Raw genomic sequence first — 26,154 nt, forward strand, 5'->3', positions numbered from 1 at the left:
GATGCTATTATAGAGTTACTTCAGTGAGAACACCAGAGTAACTGAGGAAAAATAAAAAAAACTGGAAATTACTTTAATTATTCTGTTGCGAAATAATCCTTTTAGATACAGGCGTAATATCCGCGTTGTTTTGCATTTGTCGTTTCTTTTCTCTCCACTGGCCGCAGTCTAGTTTGTTGTTTGTTTGTTTTTTTTTCATTGAGATTTTTCTCTTTGTTGGTTTTTTGTTATAAAAAGGATTTATAATTAAATATATAATAAAGAAATTATGTAATTAAAGTATAAAACAATATAAAAAGGGGTATACTGTTGTATTAGCTGGAACCCACGCGCGAAGTCAAGTTTCGTTAATGTTAATGAAATAAAACAAAATAGGATGAAAATATAATAGTTTAAAACCAAATTTGGGCTATATATTTGCACATTAGGGGGGGGGTAACATAGTATATATTAAAGACGTAACCTAACCTAACCTAGGTACCTTTTTTTGCCCCTAAACCCCAAAAACAAAAAGTTTAAACATTGTAAACACAATGACAAACCACGGTTTGCACTCCAATTCTCTATTGAAAGAAACCCGTTTGACTAGTTTCTTGAGCAACTTCCCTATACAATATATCGCGTGGGTTCCAACTAATACAACAGTACCAAAAAAAGTTAAAATATAACTATAAAAATACATAATTAAATTTATAATAATATATATTATATATATACATATATATATATATATATATATATATATATATATATATATATATATATATATATATATATATATATATATATATATATATATATATATATATATATATATATATATATATGTATATATATATAGTATATATAGATATATAGATATATAGATATATAGATATATAGATATATATATAGATATATAGATATATATATATATATATATATATATATATATATATATATATATATATATATATATATATATATATATATATATATATATATATATATATATATATATATATATATATATATATATATATATATATATATATATATATATATATTCCCCCGAAAATAAATTACCACGAACGTGGCTGGTAAATACAAAGTAAAAACTCAAAGTAAATTAAATGTAGAATTCTCGTTACAAGAAATTCAAGCTTTAAATTACTGTTCATGGAAAAAAAAACCTCTTTTTTGTATTTTCATTAAGGAAAAAAAGATACCAACAATAGATTTTGAAAATCACCTTTTTTTATATTTTCATAATAAAAAAATCGAAAATTCCCCCCTCCTATATTTTCATGGATCGGTACTCCTGCTTTTTCAACTGGTAACCCATGTTGACTGATGACAGTCACTTGAGATATGTCAATACAGTCCAAATTTCAGCGTTTGCATACTGCAAGTTTCATTCAAGTAAAGAGGATGTTAGTTCATTCGATTTCAAATAGTTCAGTTTGCTAAAACCTTAGCATAATAGTATAACTTTTTCTGAATTTTAAATATCGTTCCTGAAATCTACTCTAAGAAAAACAAGACGGAACACAACACATATTACTCAGCAAAACTCGGTCAGGGTTAAACTCCGCCCCTTAAACGCGCGGCGCCAGATACTTTTAAGTATCTGACATGCGCTATAGGGCTTTTAAGCTGCTATTCAGAAATTCTACTGATCTTCAAAAAATCGACTTACCTAATACTTGTCCTGTCATCTTAAAGACTGGAGGGCTAAAATCACCCCAACCATGAGTCGTTTTTGCTCGAACTTGAAACCCATAATCCGTTCTCGGCTTCAACGCTGTAAAAGTCGACTCTTCCTTCTTCGTCAACAAGCTTGAGGCATTACTTTCCATACCTCTCACAAAAAACCTCACTTCATACATATCCACCTCATAGGCATCATCAGGAGCGTCCCACTTGAGGACAAGTTCTGTTGGACGGGATTGGGACACTTTAACGTTCGAGACGGATGAAGGAACGGATGCCTCTGTTGTCACAGTTATTTCGACATATTGACGTTCAGCTTCTGTTATTTGACCGGAAACACCATTTTCTGCAATTACTCGAAATCGGTATGTCGTAACTGGGTTTAGTCCACTGATGGTTACTTTGGTGTCGTTGAAAGTCTCCTGGAACAAAGCTACTATTTTACAAATTGCTTACCAAATTAACTCATCTAGGAAAAGTGATTTATGTACCAAACTGTGGTACGCGTACCCCTTGGGGGTACACAAAAATTTTCAAGGGGTACGCGGCCAGCCAACAAAAAAAAATAAAACAACCCTTAAGCTCTAGGACTTGCAATTTTATTTATGTTTTAGATATAGTTTACTTAGTACCAGTGGAGTCGACCCCGCCTCCAATTATTTGGAGAAAAAATGTTATACAGCCCATGCCCCTTGACTATCCGAGTATCAACCTCTCTTGCTTCCTCCCCCAATAAAAATACTGGATATTCCAAGGCCGTATCCAGGGGGAGGCTAGGGGGTTTGAGCCACCCCCTCGCGAAATGTGTTTGACTCGTAAAAACGTAACAGAGATGAATATAAACAAATTTTGTATAAATTCTTTGAGCTTTTTTGTGTAACCCCCCCCCCCGAAAAAAAATCTGAGTGACACCCCATCCCCCGAAAAAAATCCTGGGTATGGCCTTGGGAGATTCACCCCTGCTTTTACCTAAAATATTTTGTGGGTAAAAAGGGGTACAGTGTCTAAATAAGTTTGAGAACCACTGCCCTATATAATAACTCACAATGTCCGTAAACTGAAGAAAGAAAAAATTAGAGAAACTGTTTATTTTTATTTATAAATACACGAAAAGTGTAAAACAAGCTACCCAAGCCGCGCTAGCTCAGGTTGGTAGGGTGTGTGATCGATAAGACCCTTAATTGCAGTGTCATGAATTTGCTCCCCAAAATTAATGTTTTTCATTAGTAAAAGCATACAACATTGAGAACGGATTTATTTTTTACTTGTTCTTATTTTTTTTAGGGATTGCGCTTCGGAGTGAGAATTCTGAAGTGCGCTTCGGGGGATTGCGCCGCACGAAAAGCAAGTCGTCCCCAAAGGGAGGTGGGAAGAGGTCGCAAGGAGAGATTTAAAGAAATCTGAAATTTCTTGGGATAGGGTAAAGAGTGAAGCTTTGAATAAAATCAAGTGGAGGAGTTTGTCACCTCACGCGGCTTGATGCTATAGTATGTTGTTAGTAGTCAAGGCCGTATCCAGCGGGGGGGGGAGGGGTTAGGGAGTTTGACCCCCCCCCCCAAAAAAAAAAATTGTCTGACTCGTAAAAACGTAACAAAAATGAACATGAAAAATTTTGTACGCGGTTTTTGAGGTTTTTTGTGTAAACCCCCTCCCCCCCAAATTTTATTTTTTTTAGTAAAACCACATCCAAAAAAATCCTGGGTACGGCATTGTTAGCAGTAGTAGTAGTGAGAGAGTGGAGAAAAATATCTTTAGAATTAATGGCCCGGACCAAATCCCCCAACCCCTGCCGTAAGTGCATGTACAGTCCTTTCCTCAAGTTACTATTTTGCATCTATGTTCCGTAAGCAACTCAAATCAATTGCCAGTCCTTTAAACAAATGAAAATCGTGTATGGAATAGATTGAAGGAGATATTGAATAAATAAATGAAACAAGTTGACATATGGCTGAAAAAATCTGATCAATAACGCTGATATTATTGAGAATGAAGCGCTCATCAATTATGAATTTGGACACACTTCGAGTTGACATCTAAAACATTATTTGAATATTTGCCGAAATCATTCAATGCCAATACCCAACGGTTGAACACTCATCAATAGTAAATTATTAGGAGCGTATCTGGAACACATTTCCAGAAACCTTGGATAAATGTTTTCCAGACCTCCAAGGAGAGAAAAGGAAATAATGAAACTCTTGAGGCACATGAAAATGGATTTCCGCAAAACCACGTATTGTCAGAAACTAGAAGGCGTATCTCAGGTTTTCAAACGTTTACAAGAAAAAGATTTTTCACAGAAGCACCTCTTTCTGAAAGATTTAAATAAATAAATAACATTTGTATTAACCTCACTGCTTAGCTCAGCAATTTGGTTTCATTTTATCATAGCCTAGAGCAGGGCCGTATCCAGGATTTATTTAGGGGGGGATGGGGAGGGGTTACATAAAAAGGGGTTTATGTGGTCCAAAACCCCTACCCCCCCCCCCCCCTGGATACGGCCTTGGCCAAGAGGCTTTTGACACAGGAGTTGAATTGGTTGCAGAAAATGTTCTTTTATCAAGGACTTACATAGTAAATGAAGTCTGTATAAATTACACTGCATAGCTCAACAATTTGGCTTTATTTTAGCATACAAGTTTCTAGCGATGTACGTGTCATCCTAAACCAGAGGGCAAGGCCAGTATCAGGGGGGGGGGTACCCAGTTTGAACCCCCCCCCCCCCAAAGTTTTTGACCGAGTCGAAAATAAGTCGAGAATTAGTAAAACCTAGGTAAAAATCAGTAAAATTAGTCGAAAACTGAGTCAAAAATTAGTAGCCCCCCCCCGAAAAAGTCAAAAATTAGTAACCCCCCCCCGAAAAAAATCCTGGATCCGCCCTTGCCAGAGGGCGTATTAAACTTATTGAAAACCTTACCAAAAAAATTGTTTTCTCGAGTTTTTCACGGAGACAGTTCTTTCTCAATGACTTTCGGGGAAAGGCCAGGCCCCAAGCCCCCTCCCCCTGCGTATGTCTCTGCCATTGTAAGGAAAATAAGCGTGTATAGCAGATGTAAAATTATGTAGAGATACCCCATCTAAAATGATCTAAAATAAAGCTAAAACAGTCGAGGTTACAACAGTTAAAAATTATGAATAAGCCTAAATTATCATTTAACATAATTTTTGTTTTATCAATGGTGTCTTTAAATGTTTGAAAGAAATAAAAACAAATTCCAAAGCCTGACTTTTTATCGGTTCCTTTTCTTAATTACAGAAAGGAAGAACATTTCCACTAACGTTGATTAAACTGACCTTTTTAACGTAACAAACTTAATTCATATTTTATTACAGACCAACATAGCGAAAAAAAGGAGACATGTTGCTAAGATTTGGAGATACAAGTTCTTTGAGGTTATTTACTTGGTCGAAAATGAAGTTAATCCCGCTGACATTTGACGAGCACAAATTAGGCACCACTTTGTAAATATTCAGGGGCTGAGCTATGGAGTTACTGACTTAAAATCGTGTACAGCAAATGGGACGCGCCACACGTGGTTGAAGTGTGCCACTCGTGTCACAAAGTACACAAAGCATCACATGAACAGGCGCAGAGCACGTGTGTCAATCGTAAAACAAGCAAGGATCTGAGATCTACACCAACTGGCAGAGGAGGACGCCCATTGGGGTGTACAACCGACTCCACTTTTGAAACCCATTGGAAGCCCTTTGGGGTGTACATTTGACTGCACTTTTTCACACTTTGTGAATTAAAATGTTCATTATTAATAGATCATTAGAGTCTATAATTTAATAAAGCAAATGTTTTATTTCGTCCTGAAACTGGTAAAGGCGATGCAAAAACCTAAACCAGGAAAGAGGGGCGTAGGCAGATGGGGTCAAAACCTGGCTCCACCCAGAAAATCCTAAATTTCTTGAATTTTTCGGCACTTCTTACTCACAATATCAACTAAAACTTGCGTTTTTATTTTCAACCTTCCCCACCCCTCCGCAATTTTCTTATTATTGGTCCCCTAGACACTTCCTACATTCGCACCCTCCCCTCCCCTCGGGAAAGGCCAAAGGAATTATCAAGGAGTGCAATAGAGCGCATGTATCATAAAATGCGTTCCAGTCTTAAATACCCAGATTGCTGCAAATTTTACATGTTTTCCAAATAAATTTACTAAGGAAGGTTTGTTTATGTCTCTATCCAGGATAATTCTTATGGCAAGCCTCATGTGAACTGATTTTCAACATTGCTATCTTCACGACACCTTAACTTTCAACTGCCAACTAGAAATCTTCGACAGAGAATGCATAAAAAAAGGCCCATTTATCCGGGTATTTATACGGGAATTTCCAAAGGAAAAAAGGGACGTGATTGATGTACCTAAGCGTATTTCATAACACAAAAATGAACAGAGAAACCCACAAGAATTCAAAATTTGTAGGGCACCTTTGTCCCTAAGCCCGCCCAAATAGAAGAAATGTTTCTCACATTTCATAAACCATGAAGACCCGCCTCCGTTCTGACAGGAAAGAACATTTAAAACCAAAATGTCGTGACATTGGAACAAGTCACCCCATTACCGTTAACGACATTTTTATTAATTATCTTCAGTCTAAAGAAACAAATTTGACCTCTCTAGAGAAAGGTTTTTATTCAAAGCCAAGACTTGCAATTAGAAGACACGAGACAAAAGTGGCAATAAGAAGTGATGGATGAGCGAATGTAGGGTGAGTGATACTTGGAAAGTATCGGGCATGGATACTCGATTCGACACTGCCAAAAAGTATCAATATTTTGGAATCGATACATGTATTTTGCAGAACAATATTAAGCTAGAAGTTATAATCGAGAAATATTGCAGATTTCCAAATCTAACAGATCCTAAGAATTTTTTTTCGGGCGGGTGGAAGGGGAGAAATAATAAAAAAAGGTTTAGGAGGGGGAGCAATAATAACAACTATTTTTTTAAACAATTTTCATAAAAAGTACCCACAAATACATGAAAACTCAGGATCTCGAATAGAAGCAGTCCCGAAGGCCTTCTTGTACACTTCTTGATCCAAATGCGAATTTCATAAGAATTGAGTTGTGAGTTCACAACTGCAGATGTGAGTTGTGACAATGAGAAACTTACCAAATGTCAGTTTTCTAAGTTTTTCAGCTTCGCAAGTTTTCTAATTCTAAATACGTAAAAATGCCTTTATTTCGCATCATAAATCAACAAATTGGCTAAATATAACATAAATAGCTGGGTATCGAAAATACCCAAACTTTTTGAAGATACGGATACTTCGATTAAGTACCTGAAACTATCCATACTTCTGTATCGACACCAAGCACCCCCAGCTCAGAACTAACTTATTCAGGGGGTTGAAATTGCACCCTCCCCCCCCCCCAAGAGTGTGTTTTACTTACGTGTAGTATTAATGTAAAACAGACATTTTCCTAAGGACAAAAATTAAATTGGAGGGTGATAGTCAAGATGCGACAGAATTTTCCCAATTTTGAGCCATCCCCCCCCCCACGAGAAAATATTGTCTTATACGATGATCTGTTCTATATAATTATTTTCCTAAATATTGATTTTATTATGGGAAAACATGTCAAAATTATTAAAAGTGGCATAACTAGTTCAATTACTAATTATATAAATAGTTGGCGAAATTCAATCCCCCTTATTTTTCCAAAATTTAAGCCGTGAAAAGAATTAAAAGCTACATTTAACCTCAATGATACTCCTGTGTGAAATTTCGCGCCAGTTTAAAGAACGGACTGTTTTTAGCCGCAAGATTTTTTTTAAGTAAACTCTCGTTTTGCCTGTTCTACAGCAAACGGTGCACTTGAATGATGTTGCATCCTTCTGGAATTGCTGATCATCAATGAACAACAGTAAAAACCCAAACAATACCCATAAAATAGATAAACGTAAGCAAGGTTGTGATTACTGCAAGTGGTGGTAATTGGGGGGATGCAGGGGTGGGGCCTTTGACCCCTATATTTTCGCTCCACATAGATTTTGTGCAATACATTCTGGTACTTGTGCATTATAACTAAACCTGTGCTATAGACTGTGCAAGGAAACCAGACACGAAAGCAGACAAACGGGTATTTGCTAGATAAATTGATGGCGAAGCGTGGTTATCATTGAGTTTACGATTATATAAACGATTTTTTTTTGGGTTTAGGGGGGAGGAAGGTACCTATGCTAAGTTATGTATTTAATATATGCTCTGCTTACCCCCCCCCCCCCTAATATGCACATATATAGCCCATATTTGTTTCTAAACTATTATGAATTTATCCTATTTTATTTCATTAGCATTAAACAAACTTGACTTCTTTCGTGCATACCGCTGGGTTAGTTATAATGCACAAGTACCAACATTTTCTAGGATTTGTCATTGAAAATGCCTTTTCTTTGTATTTTCATTGTAAAAAATTAAAAACGACAACTTTGCTTCCACCCTAGATAATAAAAAAATTATTTTGCCCCCCTCCCCTAAATTTTCGTGAATTAAAGCCACTGATTATTATTACTACAAACCACCTGAGGCTAATGCAGCTGCGCACACCCCTCTTCCACCCTGATCTATTCAAAGCTTCACTCTTTAACCCTTACCAATGAAGTTCCGATTTCATTTCAGCCTTACTTATGGCCTCTTCCAACCACGTTCGGTGAAAACCTGCTTTCCAGCCTGCCCCCAACGGCCTTGGAAAGGACAGTTGGGGCCGTCGCCGTGGCCTTAGGATAAAAAAAGAAAGATAAAAAATAGAAGGAAGAAAAACACAATAATTTTGTTGGATTTGTAATCCAACAAACTTAGCATGGGGCTATAAGTCTATGAGCTTTTGGTTGAGAAATTACTAATATAATTAAAATTCTAATTCATACTACATTTAATTATCTAAATAATTCTTGGAAGTGTACATTATGTCACTTGTCGTTTTTTTTATTCAAGTCATCTTCTTTCTATACCAACTCCCCATATTTATTTAAGATCATACTAATGACCCCAGTTGTTACAGAGTTCCAGTTCCAGAGTTACAGAGTTCCAGAGTTCCAGTTCCATATTTTAATTGCCGGCCTGTCCTTAAGCTTGACTTTTTGTCGTGTTCCATCCAAATGCCAAACATTGTTCAAAGCTCTAGGCTACATTTTCAACCAACACTCCTTTTATAAGCTTCGTAATCTTATTAGAGTCAAGATAAGAATCCAAGAAGCCAGTAAATTGCTCCAAGACAAGCATTCCTTCCTTTCCTTTCTTTTTTAAAGTATATATGTATATTTTTTTAGAGGAACTCGGCCATGTACTGCCACTACCCTAGGGACTTGGCTGACCCCTGATCTTTCCACTTAGGGATGTATTCAGGGTGGAGGATTCGGGGCCCGGACACCGGGGAATCCTAAATTTCCTCGAGTTTCTGAATACTTCGCATTCGAGTCGTAAAACAAATATTATCAAGAATAGGCCCCTCCCTGAAATTCCGCACGCACCTGTTTCCGTTGCTCCTCCCCTTCTCCTTTTTTTGCAAATATGAGTACGTTTTTGTGTTCTCTATCTTATTTTAGTGTGTTTTGTGTAGCTGGCTTTGGAATAAGTATGTTGCTTTAAAACTTGGTCTGCTGTGACAAGAACTACCAAAGAAAACGGTGTTTTTTCTCCGAAAAGAAACATCTTCAGGTTTCCGCTGTACTCTAAAATAAAAGGTCAAGAAGCATGTCGGCTTTTGAATTACCTGATAGCCACGTTCAGTTTCGCTTTTTTTTTTTTTTTTTTTTTTTTTTTTTAACTTTCCTAAGCTAATTGAATGTAACACACTTTGAAGGGACAGATACTTTCCGTAAAAGGGTGTACACCTCGGAGTGCCGCTTGTTGCGTCACGGATGGCGCACCATATCACGTATGGCACACTACAAGCACGTGTGGCACGTGACATAAAGGTTTTTCTTAATCGGACCACCCTTTGACGCACATGCATGGTTTTCACTATTAATCAACGAAGCATCAAAGGTCCTATCTAAACAATACTTTTTATACGATTTACGACTAAGAAATTGCATCCACAAAGAATCTTCGATCAACACATTTGCTAGTTGTGAAACTAAAAATACGGATTCGGCCTAGCAGAAAGAAAATGTAACCTATATTTGGGAAATGCGAATTGAAGGAATAGCAAAGGCTATTTATGCTTATAAAAGTTTCAGCATTAAAAATACTGTCTTCCGAAGTCACGTTTGTTATCCTAAGAATTTTGACGCTGAATACACAGAACTCAGAGACCTAGGAAGAGGGAGGGGGCTCAGCCCCAGGCACGTAAACCCTAAATTTTCTGAATTTCTGGGTACTTCTTACTCGGATTATAAGATAGTTTTACTTTTTCTGTTAAACCCCCCCCCCCATCTAAAACAATCGCGCGTAGGTGCCTGATAGAACGGTACAAAAAACTATAAGAACAAGTTACCTGCGATCTAAAACAATTGACTTGTTTATTTATTGACTTGTATATATATAATTTATTTGCGAACTAAAAATAATTTACTTGTTACGTTTACGACATTATCTTATTCCACTCGCCTTTTAGGCATTTGCTTTCTTTTTTCTTATAAAAATGTATTTGATGTCAATGAGCTTCACCTCCTCCTCTCTCCCTCTCTTTCTCCCTCTCTTTATTTATTTATTTTGCAAAGGAAAGTACCCATTCTTGGTTCCCCATCCGTATGACTCCCAAGAATTATAAAATTATCACCACAATTTCCTTTATTCAAACAATTCGGCTATACTACACGGTTTTTACCCCCCCCCCCCCCTCCCCAATAAAATCACCGGTAGTCTTGCATTATATGGGTATTTATAAGGAAACCAGTCACGAAAAACCCGTTTTTGACGGGTGATTTTATTGTATAGAGTAATACAATGATAGCGTTTTATTGCGTATATGATATTTAAACTGTTGTTTTTCGGGGTTTAGGGGGGGGGGAAGGTACCTAGGTTAGGTTGCCTATTATATATGCTATGCTTTTCCCCCCACCCTCCCCCTAATGTGCAAATATATAGCCCAAATTTGTTTCTAAACTATTATATATTCATCCTTTTTTATTTTATTTCACTAGCATTAACCAAACTTGACTTTTTAGTAAGATCCATATAATGCAAGAGTACCAAATCATCTCTGCGTGGGTGTAGGTGGGCATGTTTTCATCGCTAATAACCAATTTTCATCCTTTTTCGTCTCGAATTGGACAGACTCACAGCATCGTTAATGCAGCTCCGCAAAATATAAAAATGCATATTGGACAGACTCATAGCATCGTTAATGCAGCTCCCCAAAATATAAAATGCATATTGGACAGACGCATGGCATCGTTAATGCAGCTCCCCAAAATATAAAATGCATATTGGACAGACGCACAGCATCGTTAATGCAGCTCCCCAAAATATAAAAATGCATATTGGACAGACGCACAGCATCGTTAATGCAGCTCCCCAAAATACAAAAATGCATACTGGACAGACGCATAACATCGTTAATGCAGCTCCCCAAAATAAAAAAATGCATATTGGACAGACGCATAGCATCGTTAATGCAGCTCCCCAAAATATAAAATGTATATTGGACAGACTCACAGCATCGCTAATGTAGCTGCCCAAAATATAAAAATGTATATTGGACAGACGCATAGCATCGTTAATGCAGCTCCCCAAAATATAAAAATGCATATTGGACAGACGCATAGCATCGTTAATGCAGCTTCCCAAAATATAAAATGCATAGTTGCTTACCCCTCTTGCAACTTGAACTGGGATGTATGCAACCCCTAATCCACAGACATCACACACAAGGCGATAGAAGGTATCCTTTCGTCCACCCTGCATTGCTGGTGGCGACCAAGACAAGACGACAGTCGACTGGTCCACGAAGTTTACTGTCAGGTTCATCGGGGCAGAGGGGGGCTCTGAAAGAGAAACATCGGGTTCTTAGTGAGGTACTTGTTAAGTATATACTACACACTCGAAAATTTGTGACGCACTCATAAGACAAAAACTAGTCAAGCAACTTCTTTAACAAGAGGATTCCTTTGGCTCGCTAGGCAAATAGGGGTTTCCCACTCCGTGATCAATAGGTTTTTTGGGGTTGAGGGGCAAAAAAAGGTACCTAGGTAAGGATAGAATAGGTTTGTTTAGGTTACGTATTTAACATATGCTATGCTTGTTGTACATGTGTACAACAAGTGGCGGAGAACGGACAACCTCTCGTTTTAAGTATAACTATCATGCTAGAGAAACTACTTTAATATTAGATCAAAAAATATTATATAAAACTTAGCTTAGTTATATTTAAAGCTGTTGAATGGCAACAGTGAACAAAGAAACGGAAGGCGCTAAAATTAAATTTCCCTCTTCGGAAATTGAAAGTAGAAAAACTACCTTAGAGCGCATTACAGCTCAATCTAAAAGCCATTGTTTACTATGGCGTTGGTAGAACCTAATTATCACCTCCCCAATATTTTCATGCATAGAAATATAATACGTTTATCTAGCTACAGAGACGAAATTGAATATGAGTCACCCCTCCTGTTGCGTCCCCCCTGTCAATAATTTTTGAGCAAGGAAATGATTGCAGATTTAGGAACGAAATAAGGGGTTACGCACTTGGTCACTTTGTGAATGAATGGCAAATACAGTTGCGGTAATCCCAGTAGCAGTACGATCCACGTTATAAATTAGACAGAAAAAAATGAACTTGCGTAATTCCGATCTCAAACAGAATGGAACCATATATTCGCCTGCATGACGGGCGACGAGACAGGACGGGTGACGTTTTCTTCAAGGGAGACGGGAAATCCGGTAGCCAAATGAAATTTCGATTCATGTTAGTACTGTGTGATACATTCATTTTACAGTATAGCTGACTTTCATACTATACTTCTTAGAAAATTTTGGGGAAAGGGGTACGCAGAGGTACTGAAGTGCATAGGTTTAGTTTTAAGTCAGGCTCAGCATCAAGTCGATAGTATACTTTTTTTAACTACATCTTAAAAAAAATGATTTTATGGTTATTTTGCCATTTAAACCTATACTAATGATTTATTACATCATATATCAGTGATTGATCATTTGATGGACTGAACTTTTAAAAATCCAGGTGGTGCGGTTTGTATAAAAAAAATAAATATATATATATATATATATATATATATATATATATATATTAATGTGCCGTTTTTCAGATCCGTCTAAGGGAAAAAACTTTATCAAGAGTTACCAAAAATTTAAATAATAACGAAAAAAATTATCAAGGGACTGATTGGCGTTACTTTATAATTTTTTAGCCATTTTATGCTTGCCAAATTTATTTTACGAATTTATACTTGCATGCAAAGTTTATACTTTATTTACAACCATAACTTTTAAATCCAATGGAATACTTTAATATATGAATTTAATTTCAGGAAAATTACTGAAATTAATTAATTCTACTGTACCCTAATGACAGCAACAGCAACTTTAACTAACCAAGGAAACAAAAAAAAAATCTCCCTGGACCTAACGAGTTTTTCAGATTTTTTGGAGGGGGGATCACGTACACGAGGTGGCGCGCGCCAGTCGTGGCAGGCGTACCAAGTGTGGCGGAAACTGATCCAATCGTGGCGGAACTGTGCGACACGTAGCATTTTGATGTGTGTACGAGGTGGTGGAAAGTGGACACCTCCTCGGTTTTGAGTTGTTTAAAAATCTTGAAGTTTTTAGGGCAGCGCCGTATTTTTGTCAGTGTTGCCAAATTAAACCGTGAAAATAAATAAAAAAAAAACTAATTTAGATTTGTAAGACTGTTGATTTTCAAAGGCACCTACAACTTCAAAGGAAAGCACCATTTTCTTAAAATGTTTGGTGCTGTATGTTTGGTGCTGTATGTTTGTAGCTTATTTTAGGCCGATTTTTTAACCCACTTTTTTTCTTCTTTTTATAGATTTGGCGGATATTTTCTTTACTTATAGCTAAAAACTGCGTAACTGCACACAAAAGTAATTTTCATTATAAACTGAATTCTTGGTTTTTCCTATTTTTTAAAATATATATGGTTTTCTAAGTTAATATTTAAATTCAGTCAAATCGTATTTTAACTGCCCTTGATAATTTAAACTTAAAAAACTTCAGGAACTGCTTGACGTCATATTATAAATAGTACAGGCAGGTCAAATCACCCTAATACTTAGAACAATCATTAGAAGCCAAATTTATACTTCATTTTTAATCGTAGCTTTTAAAATATAACAAATTACTTTAATATATAAAATTAATTTCAGGACTTTCTGCTGTGTCCCAAAGATAGCAATACCAACTTCAAAATGGCTTCTGTATCCGTGATTTTAACGATCATTAAAAAACAAATTAGCTAGAGGAAAACTTTGAGAAGTCACGACAAATATTTCATAATTACAAGAAAAATACATGTTCGAAAATAAAAAATTCTTTTTTTATGATTAAAATTACACCGGTGTGAGTTTTGCGACTTGCGGCTCAATTTGCTAAGAAGTTCTTTTTAATTTTGCAAATTACAGTAGTTTCAGCGACTTTCATATATAGCGGGAATGCTACTGAAGTTATCGACCCTTTAAATCTCCGTCAGTCAACTGAAAAAAGCCTTCTGGGTACCAACTGTAATTCAAAATATGACAGTTTTAAAGACCAGTGTTGCCGATTAGCTTTACTTTAGGATAAGTAACTCTTAAAGAGGTACTGTCGCTACCACGACTAGCTTTGGGGAAAGACTTTGCGCTCCCTCCGTAAGGTCTGACTTCAATCTTGTAATGGCGAATAATGCCTGAATCAGCTCGAAGGGGTTGTTAAACCCCCTTTAACCTGTTTAAAATAAAAAAAAATTGTTTGTCTTCTTATAAGTTTTTTTGGTACTTCCGGATTAGCCAGTACACACGCGAAAAGTGACGTTAGATTAATCATAATGAAATATACCAAAATATTATGAAAATACAATACTTTAGTAACAAAATTACGGAAACTAAAACAAAGAATTATGGAAGGGGGCCCTCAGAACGCATTATGCTAAATACATAACCCAACTTAACCTAGCATCATCTCTATATATTGACCAAAACATCAACCAAAACTTAAGAAAATATCAGCAAAAAAAAATATCACTTAACCAAAATATCATCTCTGTATATTAAATATTTAATAAGAATATATCTACAACATAGATTTCCACTGAGCCTAAGCTAATTGTCTCCGTATAAAGACAGCTATAGACCGGTTACCGCCTGATCTTGCAGATCCAAATTCTCGAGTGTGTACTGGCTAGCATGGAAGTACCGTTGTTTCTAATTTTGTTGTGCAGAATTGATTGGAATCTATTTTTATTTAAAATATCCATTAAAATAATTAATCTATTAAATTTAATATACATGTATTTCTTCTTGTATTCTATTTTTTTTTCTTTAAATTGACTCACATGTCTTCTCACACGAATCATCTTCTGTTCTGTTCTTTTTTGGTACTTAAAAGTTATAGCGACCACACTTTGTTCTTAATCTGTAATGAAACCGGTTTTCTGTGCCCACTCGGAGTATATTTTAATGAAGTATTTAATATATAGAGGTGGTTAGGTATTTAATTCAATGCATTCTGGGCGGCCTGCTTTCCATAATTCTTTGTAGTATTTTCCATACTTTTGTTTCTACAGTATTATATTTTTATCATATTTTAGTATTTTACATTAGGATTAACCTAACTACACTTCATTGGTGTGGTCACTAAAGTACCTTTTTCTGTATAAGAAGAACAGAAACAGTAAAAACGAGACCATAATCTTTATACTAGTTTCAACTTTAAACGAGTAATTAATTTTGGTTTAAACAATTTGAAAGGCGTTATTAAATATAACCAAAATTGGTGTTTTCCCATTATTATCATTTACAGTCCAAGCAGCCTTTGTGGGGATTAGCATAGTGTATTATTATATGCTTATTTCAATATGAATAAATCTTATCTTATACCAAGTGCAAAGACGGGGAAGGTCAAGGTTCATTCTACTAGGATCAGGGGAGGGGAAACAAGGGCGGATCCAGGATTTTTTAGGGGGGGCAAAATAGGTTGATCCGAGAGAATTTTTAGGGGTGGGGCAAAAAAGGTTGATCCGAGAGAATTTTTTGGGGGTGGGGCAAAATAGGTTGATCCGATAAACTTGCGTTAGAAGCAAGTTTAATTAACGCAAACCTGAGTTAATTAAGTAAATTACAGACTACGCTAAATAAATACTTTAGACTACGCTGGGGGGGGGGCGCACCCCCTCCTACCACCTCCCCTCTGGATCCGCTACTGAGGGGAAATAATCAGGCTTTAAAAGACAGGTTTTTTTCTCTCAAGAAAATGTCCCATCTTAAAAGATCACTTACAAAAATAAGTCAAATAAATAAATTAAAGCAACTTTTCTCCTAGAAATTATCGAGGGATGACCTGCTTTTCGCCACCTGATGTACATCTAGGACCGACCCGTGTGCCACAAAATTCCAACATGTCTGGCAGTTCACGCTCCCACGCTTGACTCATGCCACATGGTATACATGATTTAAGAAAGTGGAAAACCCCTCAGAAACTTGTATGAATGTCACGTTTTTAGGGATGTCAGGTTTTAATGTGAATGACTTTCAATCGGATATTTGCCATGTTGTGTCTACCGAGGATATTAGCTACAAACGCGTACTGCATGATTTTGTCGTAAAGAGAGGGGGCTGTTTAAACACAAATTTTATTTGAGAGTTTATGTATCAAGTACCCAGAAATCCGTGAAGATTTAGAATTTTCTCCCCCCCCCACCAGCTGTAATTTTGGTTTATGTATCCTCTTATACGTGTTTTTAGCACAATATTTGTCAACATTACCCATGCAACATAAGACAACACGGATTTCAATACTTCCTAAACAAACGCAATCCAAGTTAACTATGCAGTAAGTTAATGATTTTGGTATTAACGTCTCATTTTAGGCTTGTCCCAATTCCACACTCTGTTTGTTCTATGATTTCCCATGTAACCCGGTAAATTCAAACTGTGCTAAAAAAAAAAAAAAAAAAAAATTAGAAAACGTGTACGAATTTTAAATACCATACGATAAAAAAACATAAAAGATGGGGTAGTAAATGTATTTTATTGATATTTCTTTTCATTGTTTATCTGCATCAACTTTTACTAGTTACATATAGGTCGTGGGTTCGATCCCTGATGAAGTCTCTTATTAGTTATTTTGGACGGAAAAAAGGGGGTAACAATATTTTTTAAGAGCAAATAAAAAATAATAAAGTTCTACTTGAGGATAACGTTTTATTTATTTGTAAATACATCACATTTCTTCCTGTTCCGATCTTTACCATTCTTTCCATTTCGACTAATCCTTTGCCAGTCCCCTATTATATGGTATTGGCCTTTCCCTAGATTTTGAAAACACTTTTTTGGTAGTTGGCCTTTTTTTAACGGGATGTGGTACCTAAAAGACTTGCCCTATCTTTCAACAATATCTTTTATTAAAAATAAAAATATAATAATTCATTCCGGCTAAACGACCGGTTACAAAAAAAGCGCAAATACGCTTGAAAAACGCAACCAGTACAAAACTATATAACTTGTAGAACTTAGACAATAGATTTAAATAAACGAGAGAAAACTAAAAGCCGACACTAAACTAAACTAAAAGTCCGGCAAAATGCGTGCGTGTCTACGTTAACACTACTACTGCTACTACCATGCACTACTACTATTCCTCCTAATACTACTAAGAACTTGCATCAGCACCAAGCCGCCTGAGGAAAACACAACTTGGCACGCTCCTCCACCTTAATCGATTCAAAGCTTCACTATTTATTTATCCCCTCCCATGAAGTTCTAATTTCCTTTCATTCCTTCCTTACGACCCCTTATGAAGCAGTCCTTACGACCCCTTAAAAAACACTCGGGGACGACCTGCTTTTCGTTTCGTTTTCATCCGTAAAACGCAGCCTGGCCGCCTTGATGTTTCTTTCATTACAGCTTCAGAAAGTGGAGTTGAACAACATTTTCCTACTTTAATAAATATAACTAAATTTTAGTTGTTGTTTAGGAAAATAGGGAGAGGGAGCAACATCTAGATAAGATAAAAAAATAATGATTTTCAACTTGCTGATAATATTTATTATATTTATACGTAAAATGATACCCCATTACAAATTCTTTCCAACCAGACTAATCCTTTACCAGTCTAGCCGGCAGAATACATGATATAGATCTAAGTTTTTTTTCGAATTAGCAACATTGTTACAACATAAATGTGTTTTTTATATGAAAGATAATCACAAATTTTCAGTTACTTAATACGGCTACAGTATTCGCATAAGCCCATCCCAAGTCAAGTTTTTCAGACAATGAAACTTAATTCCATGCAGGCCAAATGACTGAACACAGTCAACTATGAACCGTTAAGCGAGGGGCTATTGCAATCTTTTTGCACATTCTGAAAAATTAATTATAATTTATTACATTTCATATTTTCAATTTAGTTACAATTTTAATAAATCAATTAGATTACTACTACTAAGAGCTCACTGCAGAACCAGGCCGCATAAGGTAAACACAGCTGTGCTCCCTCCTCACCACCCAAATCTATTCTTTAATTCACCCTTCCCAAAGAAGTTCTAATTTCCTTTAAATCCGTCCTTACGATCTCTTCTCACCTCACTGGGGGACTACCTGCTTTCGTTTAGATGGATGGCCAAAAAGAATGATCTTTGGCAATCTGTCATCCTTCATCCGCAAACTGTGTCCTAGCCATCTCCACCTTTATCTCATTATAGCCCTAGAAAGTGGGATAGAACTATATTTTCCGTGCATCGTGTTCCGAATACGGTCAGTGAAAAGGGGGTATCCAAAACTATCGGGTATTCGGGTATCCGTAGACAATTCCTTTAGAAAACATCTAACAAATCCTCCTCCAAGCGTCCACGTTTCAGAACCATACTTGACCACAGTCATCACTATAACTTCCAATATTCTACTTTATTATTAACTATTTTATCAATTTAAATTCTTATTATTTTTGGTATGTGACAATTTTACACATAATTAACATTATTATTTTCAAATTACTGGCTAAAAATTTTGTTCTATTTTGTGACTTTTTTTTGTCGGGGCGGGTAATTTGAATCGAAAGTGCCCTGAAATTCATAATCTGGGATCTCGGGTGAAGTCCTCCCCCCGGGCATGTCTCTGGCCTCCAATGCTGCTAGTCGTAGACCCGGTGTACACAAAACAAGCTAGCACGAGATCCCTTGTTTCTGGTGTAGCTTCTAGAATGGCGGGCTGTCACTTAACCCTAAACATCGTCTGCCGAAGAATAATGAGACTGGTAACCAGGATACCAAAGTAGCTAGCGGGATTTGAACTGAATACCAAGTTTGCAAACAAATAAATTTTATTTGCTAAAAGGTCGAGTGGTATCTGGAAAGTGCTATTAATTCGCAAATATCCTCACAGTTTACACTGGTTACAGATAAGATTTAAGTGTGAATATTGGATTACTACAATAGCCTGTGTTTGCTTTGTGGAAGCCAAAAGTGCTTATCACTTCCTATTGATTACAAAATCTTACTTCTTCTGGGCCAAAACAAATTTACTTAACTTTTCGCATACAGACCAATGGTTGCAATGCGCATGTACCGATCTCCCGATTATCTGCGTTTGGCCGGGAGCGCTATGAGTGGTTGGGGGCAATCCATCCGAAGCTTCCAATTCCAATGTTTTCCCCTAGATCTCTTCAGATATCCCTTTGAAGCTGGGTGAACTCCGGCTGAGCTAACAGTCACATCACTGACCCTCGTCCCAAACCGCATATAAAATATATATATATATATATATATATATATATATATATATATATATATATATATATATATATATATATATATATATATACAATTTTTAATAAAAAAGACATCTATATGTAGTTATGGAGTTTTGGAAGAGTAGTAGCAGGCGCCAAATTTGAAAAAAAAAACGTGGATGAAAAGACTAATTCAGAAGAATTGAAATAAAAACTATGGAAAATCGTGCAGATTATAGGATTCACAAGGACTCTGTGCAGCAGACAATCTGATATCAAAATTCAGTTATTTGGGTACAAAAATGAGTATAAGTCTTAGGGTTCTTAAGAGTCATAGATAGAATGGACTATTTCGTATGCATAGGGAAGGTTTTGAGGCAATGTTATTATCTGAAATGAAAAAATATCAAATGGCAAGCTAAGACCAATTTATTCCAAAAAAATAGGTCGATCATCCAACAGAGAAAGGCACATTTGCCTCTTCGTGTTAATAATGATTTAAGCGGCCTTTTTTCTTGGAAAAAGTAAAAATTCACTTCCAACAGCCAGATTTTGTTCAAAAATTATAGTACTGTTCTATCAGCTAGGCAACACGCGAGACAACCACTCGAGAATAGCGAAGATCAAATATGCAGTACTCGGTAATTCCCATGAGACGCTGAATAAACAAGGGATTTCTCACTCCGGGAACTATATTTTAACTTTTGTTTTTTGGGGTTTAGGGGAAAAAAAGGTGTCTAGGTTAGGTTATGTATTTAATATATGCTATACTTTACCCTCACCCCCTAATGTGCAAATACATAGCCGAAATTTGTTTCCAAACTATTATATTTTCATAATATTTTGTTTTATTTCATTAGCATTAACCAAACTATATTTTTTTACATTAGCATTAACCAAACCAAATTATATATATATATATATATATATATATATATATATATATATATATATATATATATATATATATATATATATATATATATATATATATATATATATATATATATATATATATATATATATATATATATACACAATTGGCGCAAACTGATGCTATTATAGAGTTACTTCAGTGAGAACACCAGAGTAACTGAGGAAAAATAAAAAACTGGAAATTACTTTAATTATTCTGTTGCGAAATAATCCTTTTAGATACAGGCGAAATATTCGCGTTGTTTTGCATTTGTCGTTTCTTTTCTCTCCACTGGCCGCAGTCTAGTTTGTTGTTTGTTTTTTTTTTTTTCATTGAGATTTTTCTCTTTGTTGGTTTTTTGTTATAAAAAGGATTTATAATTAAATATATAATAAAGAAATTATGTAATTAAAGTATAAAGACAATATAAAAAGGGGTATACTGTTGTATTAGCTGGAACCCACGCGAGAAGTCAAGTTTGGTTAATGATAATTAAATGAAACAAAATAGGATAAAAATATAATATTTTAGAACCAAATTTCTACAATATATTTTCACATTAGGGGGGGGGGTAAAGTAGAGCATATATTAAATACGTAAACTAACCTAACCTAGATACCTTTTTTTGCCCCTAAACCCCAAAAACAAAAAGTTTAAATATTGTAAACGCAATGACAAACCACGGTTTGCAATCCAATTATCTATTGAAAGAAACCCGTTTGACTAGTTTCTTAAGCATCTTCCCTATACAATATATCGCGTGGGTTCCAGCTAATACAACAGTACCAAAAAAAGTTAAAATATAACTATAAAAATACATAATTAAATTTATAATAATATATATTATATATATACATATATATATATATATATATATATATATATATATATATATATATATATATATATATATATATATATATATATATATATATATATATATATATATATATATATATATATATGATATATATATAGATATATAGATATATAGATATATAGATATATAGATATATAGATATATATATAGATATATAGATATATATATATATATATATATATATATATATATATATATATATATATATATATATATATATATATATATATATATATATATATATATATATATATATATATATATATATATATATATATATATATATATATATATATATATATTCCCCCGAAAATAAATTACCACGAACGTGGCTGGTAAATACAAAGTAAAAACTCAAAGTAAATTAAATGTAGAATTCTCGTTACAAGAAATTCAAGCTTTAAATTACTGTTCATGGAAAAAAAAACCTCTTTTTTGTATTTTCATTAAGGAAAAAAAGATACCAACAATAGATTTTGAAAATCACCTTTTTTTATATTTTCATAATAAAAAAATCGAAAATTCCCCCCTCCTATATTTTCATGGATCGGTACTCCTGCTTTTTCAACTGGTAACCCATGTTGACTGATGACAGTCACTTGAGATATGTCAATACAGTCCAAATTTCAGCGTTTGCATACTGCAAGTTTCATTCAAGTAAAGAGGATGTTAGTTCATTCGATTTCAAATAGTTCAGTTTGCTAAAACCTTAGCATAATAGTATAACTTTTTCTGAATTTTAAATATCGTTCCTGAAATCTACTCTAAGAAAAACAAGACGGAACACAACACATATTACTCAGCAAAACTCGGTCAGGGTTAAACTCCGCCCCTTAAACGCGCGGCGCCAGATACTTTTAAGTATCTGACATGCGCTATAGGGCTTTTAAGCTGCTATTCAGAAATTCTACTGATCTTCAAAAAATCGACTTACCTAATACTTGTCCTGTCATCTTAAAGACTGGAGGGCTAAAATCACCCCAACCATGAGTCGTTTTTGCTCGAACTTGAAACCCATAATCCGTTCTCGGCTTCAACGCTGTAAAAGTCGACTCTTCCTTCTTCGTCAACAAGCTTGAGGCATTACTTTCCATACCTCTCACAAAAAACCTCACTTCATACATATCCACCTCATAGGCATCATCAGGAGCGTCCCACTTGAGGACAAGTTCTGTTGGACGGGATTGGGACACTTTAACGTTCGAGACGGATGAAGGAACGGATGCCTCTGTTGTCACAGTTATTTCGACATATTGACGTTCAGCTTCTGTTATTTGACCGGAAACACCATTTTCTGCAATTACTCGAAATCGGTATGTCGTAACTGGGTTTAGTCCACTGATGGTTACTTTGGTGTCGTTGAAAGTCTCCTGGAACAAAGCTACTATTTTACAAATTGCTTACCAAATTAACTCATCTAGGAAAAGTGATTTATGTACCAAACTGTGGTACGCGTACCCCTTGGGGGTACACAAAAATTTTCAAGGGGTACGCGGCCAGCCAACAAAAAAAAAATAAAACAACCCTTAAGCTCTAGGACTTGCAATTTTATTTATGTTTTAGATATAGTTTACTTAGTACCAGGGGAGTCGACCCCGCCTTCAATTATTTGGAGAAAAAATGTTATACAGCCCATTCCCCTTGACTATCCGAGTATCAACCTCTCTTGCTTCCTCCCCCAATAAAAATACTGGATATTCCACGGCCGTATCCAGGGGGGAGGCTAGGGGGTTTGAGCCCACCCCCTCGCGAAATGTGTTTGACTCGTAAAAACGTAACAGAGATGAATATAAACAAATTTTGTATAAATTCTTTGAGCTTTTTTGTGTAACCCCCCCCCCCGAAAAAAAATTTGAGTGACCCCCACCCCCCATCCCCCGAAAAAAATCCTGGGTATGGCCTTGGGAGATTCACCCCTGCTTTTACCTAAAATATTTTGTGGGTAAAAAGGGGTACAGTGTCTAAATAAGTTTGAGAACCACTGCCCTATATAATAACTCACAATGTCCGTAAACTGAAGAAAGAAAAAATTAGACAAACTGTTTATTTTCATTTATAAATACACGAAAAGTGTAAAACAAGCTACCCAAGCCGCGCTAGCTCAGGTTGGTAGGGTGTGTGATCGATAAGACCCTTAATTGCAGTGTCATGAATTTGCTCCCCAAAATTAATGTTTTTCATTAGTAAAAGCATACAACATTGAGAACGGATTTATTTTTTACTTGTTCTTATTTTTTTTAGGGATTGCGCTTCGGAGTGAGAATTCTGAAGTGCGCTTCGGGGGATTGCGCCGCACGAAAAGCAAGTCGTCCCCAAAGGGAGGTGGGAAGAGGTTGCAAGGAGAGATTTAAAGAAACCTGAAATTTCTTGGGATAGGGTAAAGAGTGAAGCTTTGAATAAAATCAAGTGGAGGAGTTTGTCACCTCACGCGGCTTGATGCTATAGTATGTTGTTAGTAGTCAAGGCCGTATCCAGCGGGGGGGGGTGGGGTTAGGGAGTTTATCCCCCCCCCCAAAAAAAAATTGTCTGACTCGTAAAAACGTAACAAAAATGAACATGAAAAATTTTGTATGCGTTTTTTGACGTTCTTTGTGTAAACCCCCCCCCCCCCAAATTTTATTTTTTTTAGTAAAACCCCATCCAAAAAAATCCTGGGTACGGCATTGTTAGCAGTAGTAGTAGTGAGAGAGTGGAGAAAAAAAATCTTTAGAATTAATGGCCCGGACCAAATCCCCCAACCCCTGCCGTAAGTGCATGTACAGTCCTTTCCTCAAGTTACTATCTTGCATCTATGTTCCGTAAGTAACTCAAATCAATTGCCAGTCCTTTAAACAAATGAAAATCGTGTATGGAATAGATTGAAGGAGATATTGAATAAATAAATGAAACAAGTTGACATATGGCTGAAAAAATCTGATCAATAACGCTGATATTATTGAGAATGAAGCGCTCATCAATTATGAATTTGGACACACTTCGAGTTGACATCTAAAACATTATTTGAATATTTGCCGAAATCATTCAATGCCAATACCCAACGGTTGAACACTCATCAATAGTAAATTATTAGGAGCGTATCTGGAACACATTTCCAGAAACCTTGGATAAATGTTTTCCAGACCTCCAAGGAGAGAAAAGGAAATAATGAAACTCTTGAAGCACATGAAAATGGATTTCCGCAAAACCACGTATTGTCAGAAACTAGAAGGCGTATCTCAAGTTTTCAAACGTTTACAAGAAAAAGATTTTTCACAGAAGCACCTCTTTCTGAAAGATTCAAATAAATAAATAACATTTGTATTAACCTCACTGCTTAGCTCAGCAATTTGGTTTCATTTTATCAAACAGTTCGTGGTAACGAACTGTAAGTAAGGAGCGACCCGGCTCAATGGTAACCGAAACTCTAAAAAACGGGATTTTGATACCAATAGATACATCAAAAGAATAAGATTTTAATTCTGATTTCAAATATATAAGTTTCATTAAGTTTAATCTTACCCATCAAAAGTTACGTGCCTGAGAAAATTTGGCTGATTTTTGAAAAAAGGGGGAAGACCCCTAAAAGTTATAGAACCTTAATGAAAATCACACCATCATATTCCGTGTATCAGAGAACCCTATTGCAGAGGTTTCAAGCTCCTATCTACAAAAATGTGGAATTTTACATTTTTTGCCAGAAAAGAGATTACGGATGCGAGTTTATTTTGTTGTTTGTTTGTTTGTTTTTTTGTTTTTTTTCAGGGGTGATCGTATCGACCCAGTGGTCCTAGAATATCGTGGGAGGGCTCATTGGAACGGAAATTAAAAGTTCTAGTGCCCTTTTTAAGTGACCAAAAAAATGCAGGGCAACTAGTTCCCCTCCCACGCTCATTTTTTTCCCAAAGTCACCCGATCAAAATTTTGAGATAGCCATTTTGTTCATCATGGTCGAAAATATGATAAAAATGTCTCTTAGGATGACTTGATCCCCCAAAGTCCCCAGGGGGAGGGCTGAAAGTTATGAACTTTACTCAATGTTAACATATAGTTTTGGTTATTGTGAAGTATACAGACTTTGTCAGAGGAGTTTTGGTCGGGGAGGTGGGGGAACGCGCGGGGCGGGGGCTAGATGGAAGGATCTTTCCATGAAGGAAGTTTTCATGGGGGAAGGGACATTGCTATGAAGGGGGCGCCGGATTTCCCAGCATTATTAAAGAAAAAGATCAGGAATTAAATAAAAAAACAAGTTTTTCAACTGATCAACTGATTATGATTAAGAGGTCATTTTTAAAGAACTGGAAAAAAAATTCGAACTATAGTTTAAAGAGCAGGGTATTGACTAGGGGGCGAACCCCCTAATATACGTGTTAAAAATTTATGAATATAGAAGTTCGTTACGTATGTTAATTCTAAGTTACGTATATTTATTACTAATAAAAACGTTCGTAAATAAAATTAAACAAGTTTCGAGAAAGCCATTTAACCAAATATAATATGCAAATTTTGTTTTAAATATTCATGTAAGGTGTTCCAAAATCGAAACCTGCATTAAATCAAAAACGTTCAATAATTAAATAAAAAACAAGTTTTTTTTAACTGTAAGTAAGGAACGACGTTAAAACTCAAAACGAGTAGAAATTATTCTGTATGTGAAAGGGGCTGTACCCTCCTCAACGCCTCGCTCTTTACGCTAAAGTTTGACTTTCTCACAACTCTATTTTTTTAAACAATAAAAAAAACTTTAGCGTAAAGAGCGAGGCGTTGAGGAGGGGACAGCCCCCTTCATATACGGAATAATTTCTGTTCGTTTTAAGTTTTAACGTCGTTGCTT

The 26,154-nt window shown here is 35.6% G+C and overlaps 1 protein-coding gene across 1 annotated transcript in view; it reads right to left on the minus strand.

Annotated features, from left to right (window-relative positions):
• The window catches only part of LOC148940143 (ephrin type-A receptor 5-like), a 55,733-nt gene that overhangs the window by 11,258 nt on the left and 18,321 nt on the right, over positions 1–26,154 (minus strand). The window contains exons 2-4 of the mRNA XM_089106082.1: positions 22,279–22,714; positions 11,467–11,639; positions 1,679–2,114 (exon numbers count right to left, since the gene is read on the minus strand). Of these exons, the coding sequence (XP_088962208.1) occupies positions 1,679–2,114; positions 11,467–11,639; positions 22,279–22,714 (1,045 nt within the window). The remainder of the gene's footprint in view (positions 1–1,678; positions 2,115–11,466; positions 11,640–22,278; positions 22,715–26,154) is intronic.

Source organism: Artemia sp. Qi Xiang Cuo, chromosome 20 (assembly GCF_049724085.1).
Source record: "Artemia sp. Qi Xiang Cuo chromosome 20, ASM4972408v1, whole genome shotgun sequence".
NCBI lineage: Eukaryota > Metazoa > Arthropoda > Branchiopoda > Anostraca > Artemiidae > Artemia > Artemia sp. Qi Xiang Cuo.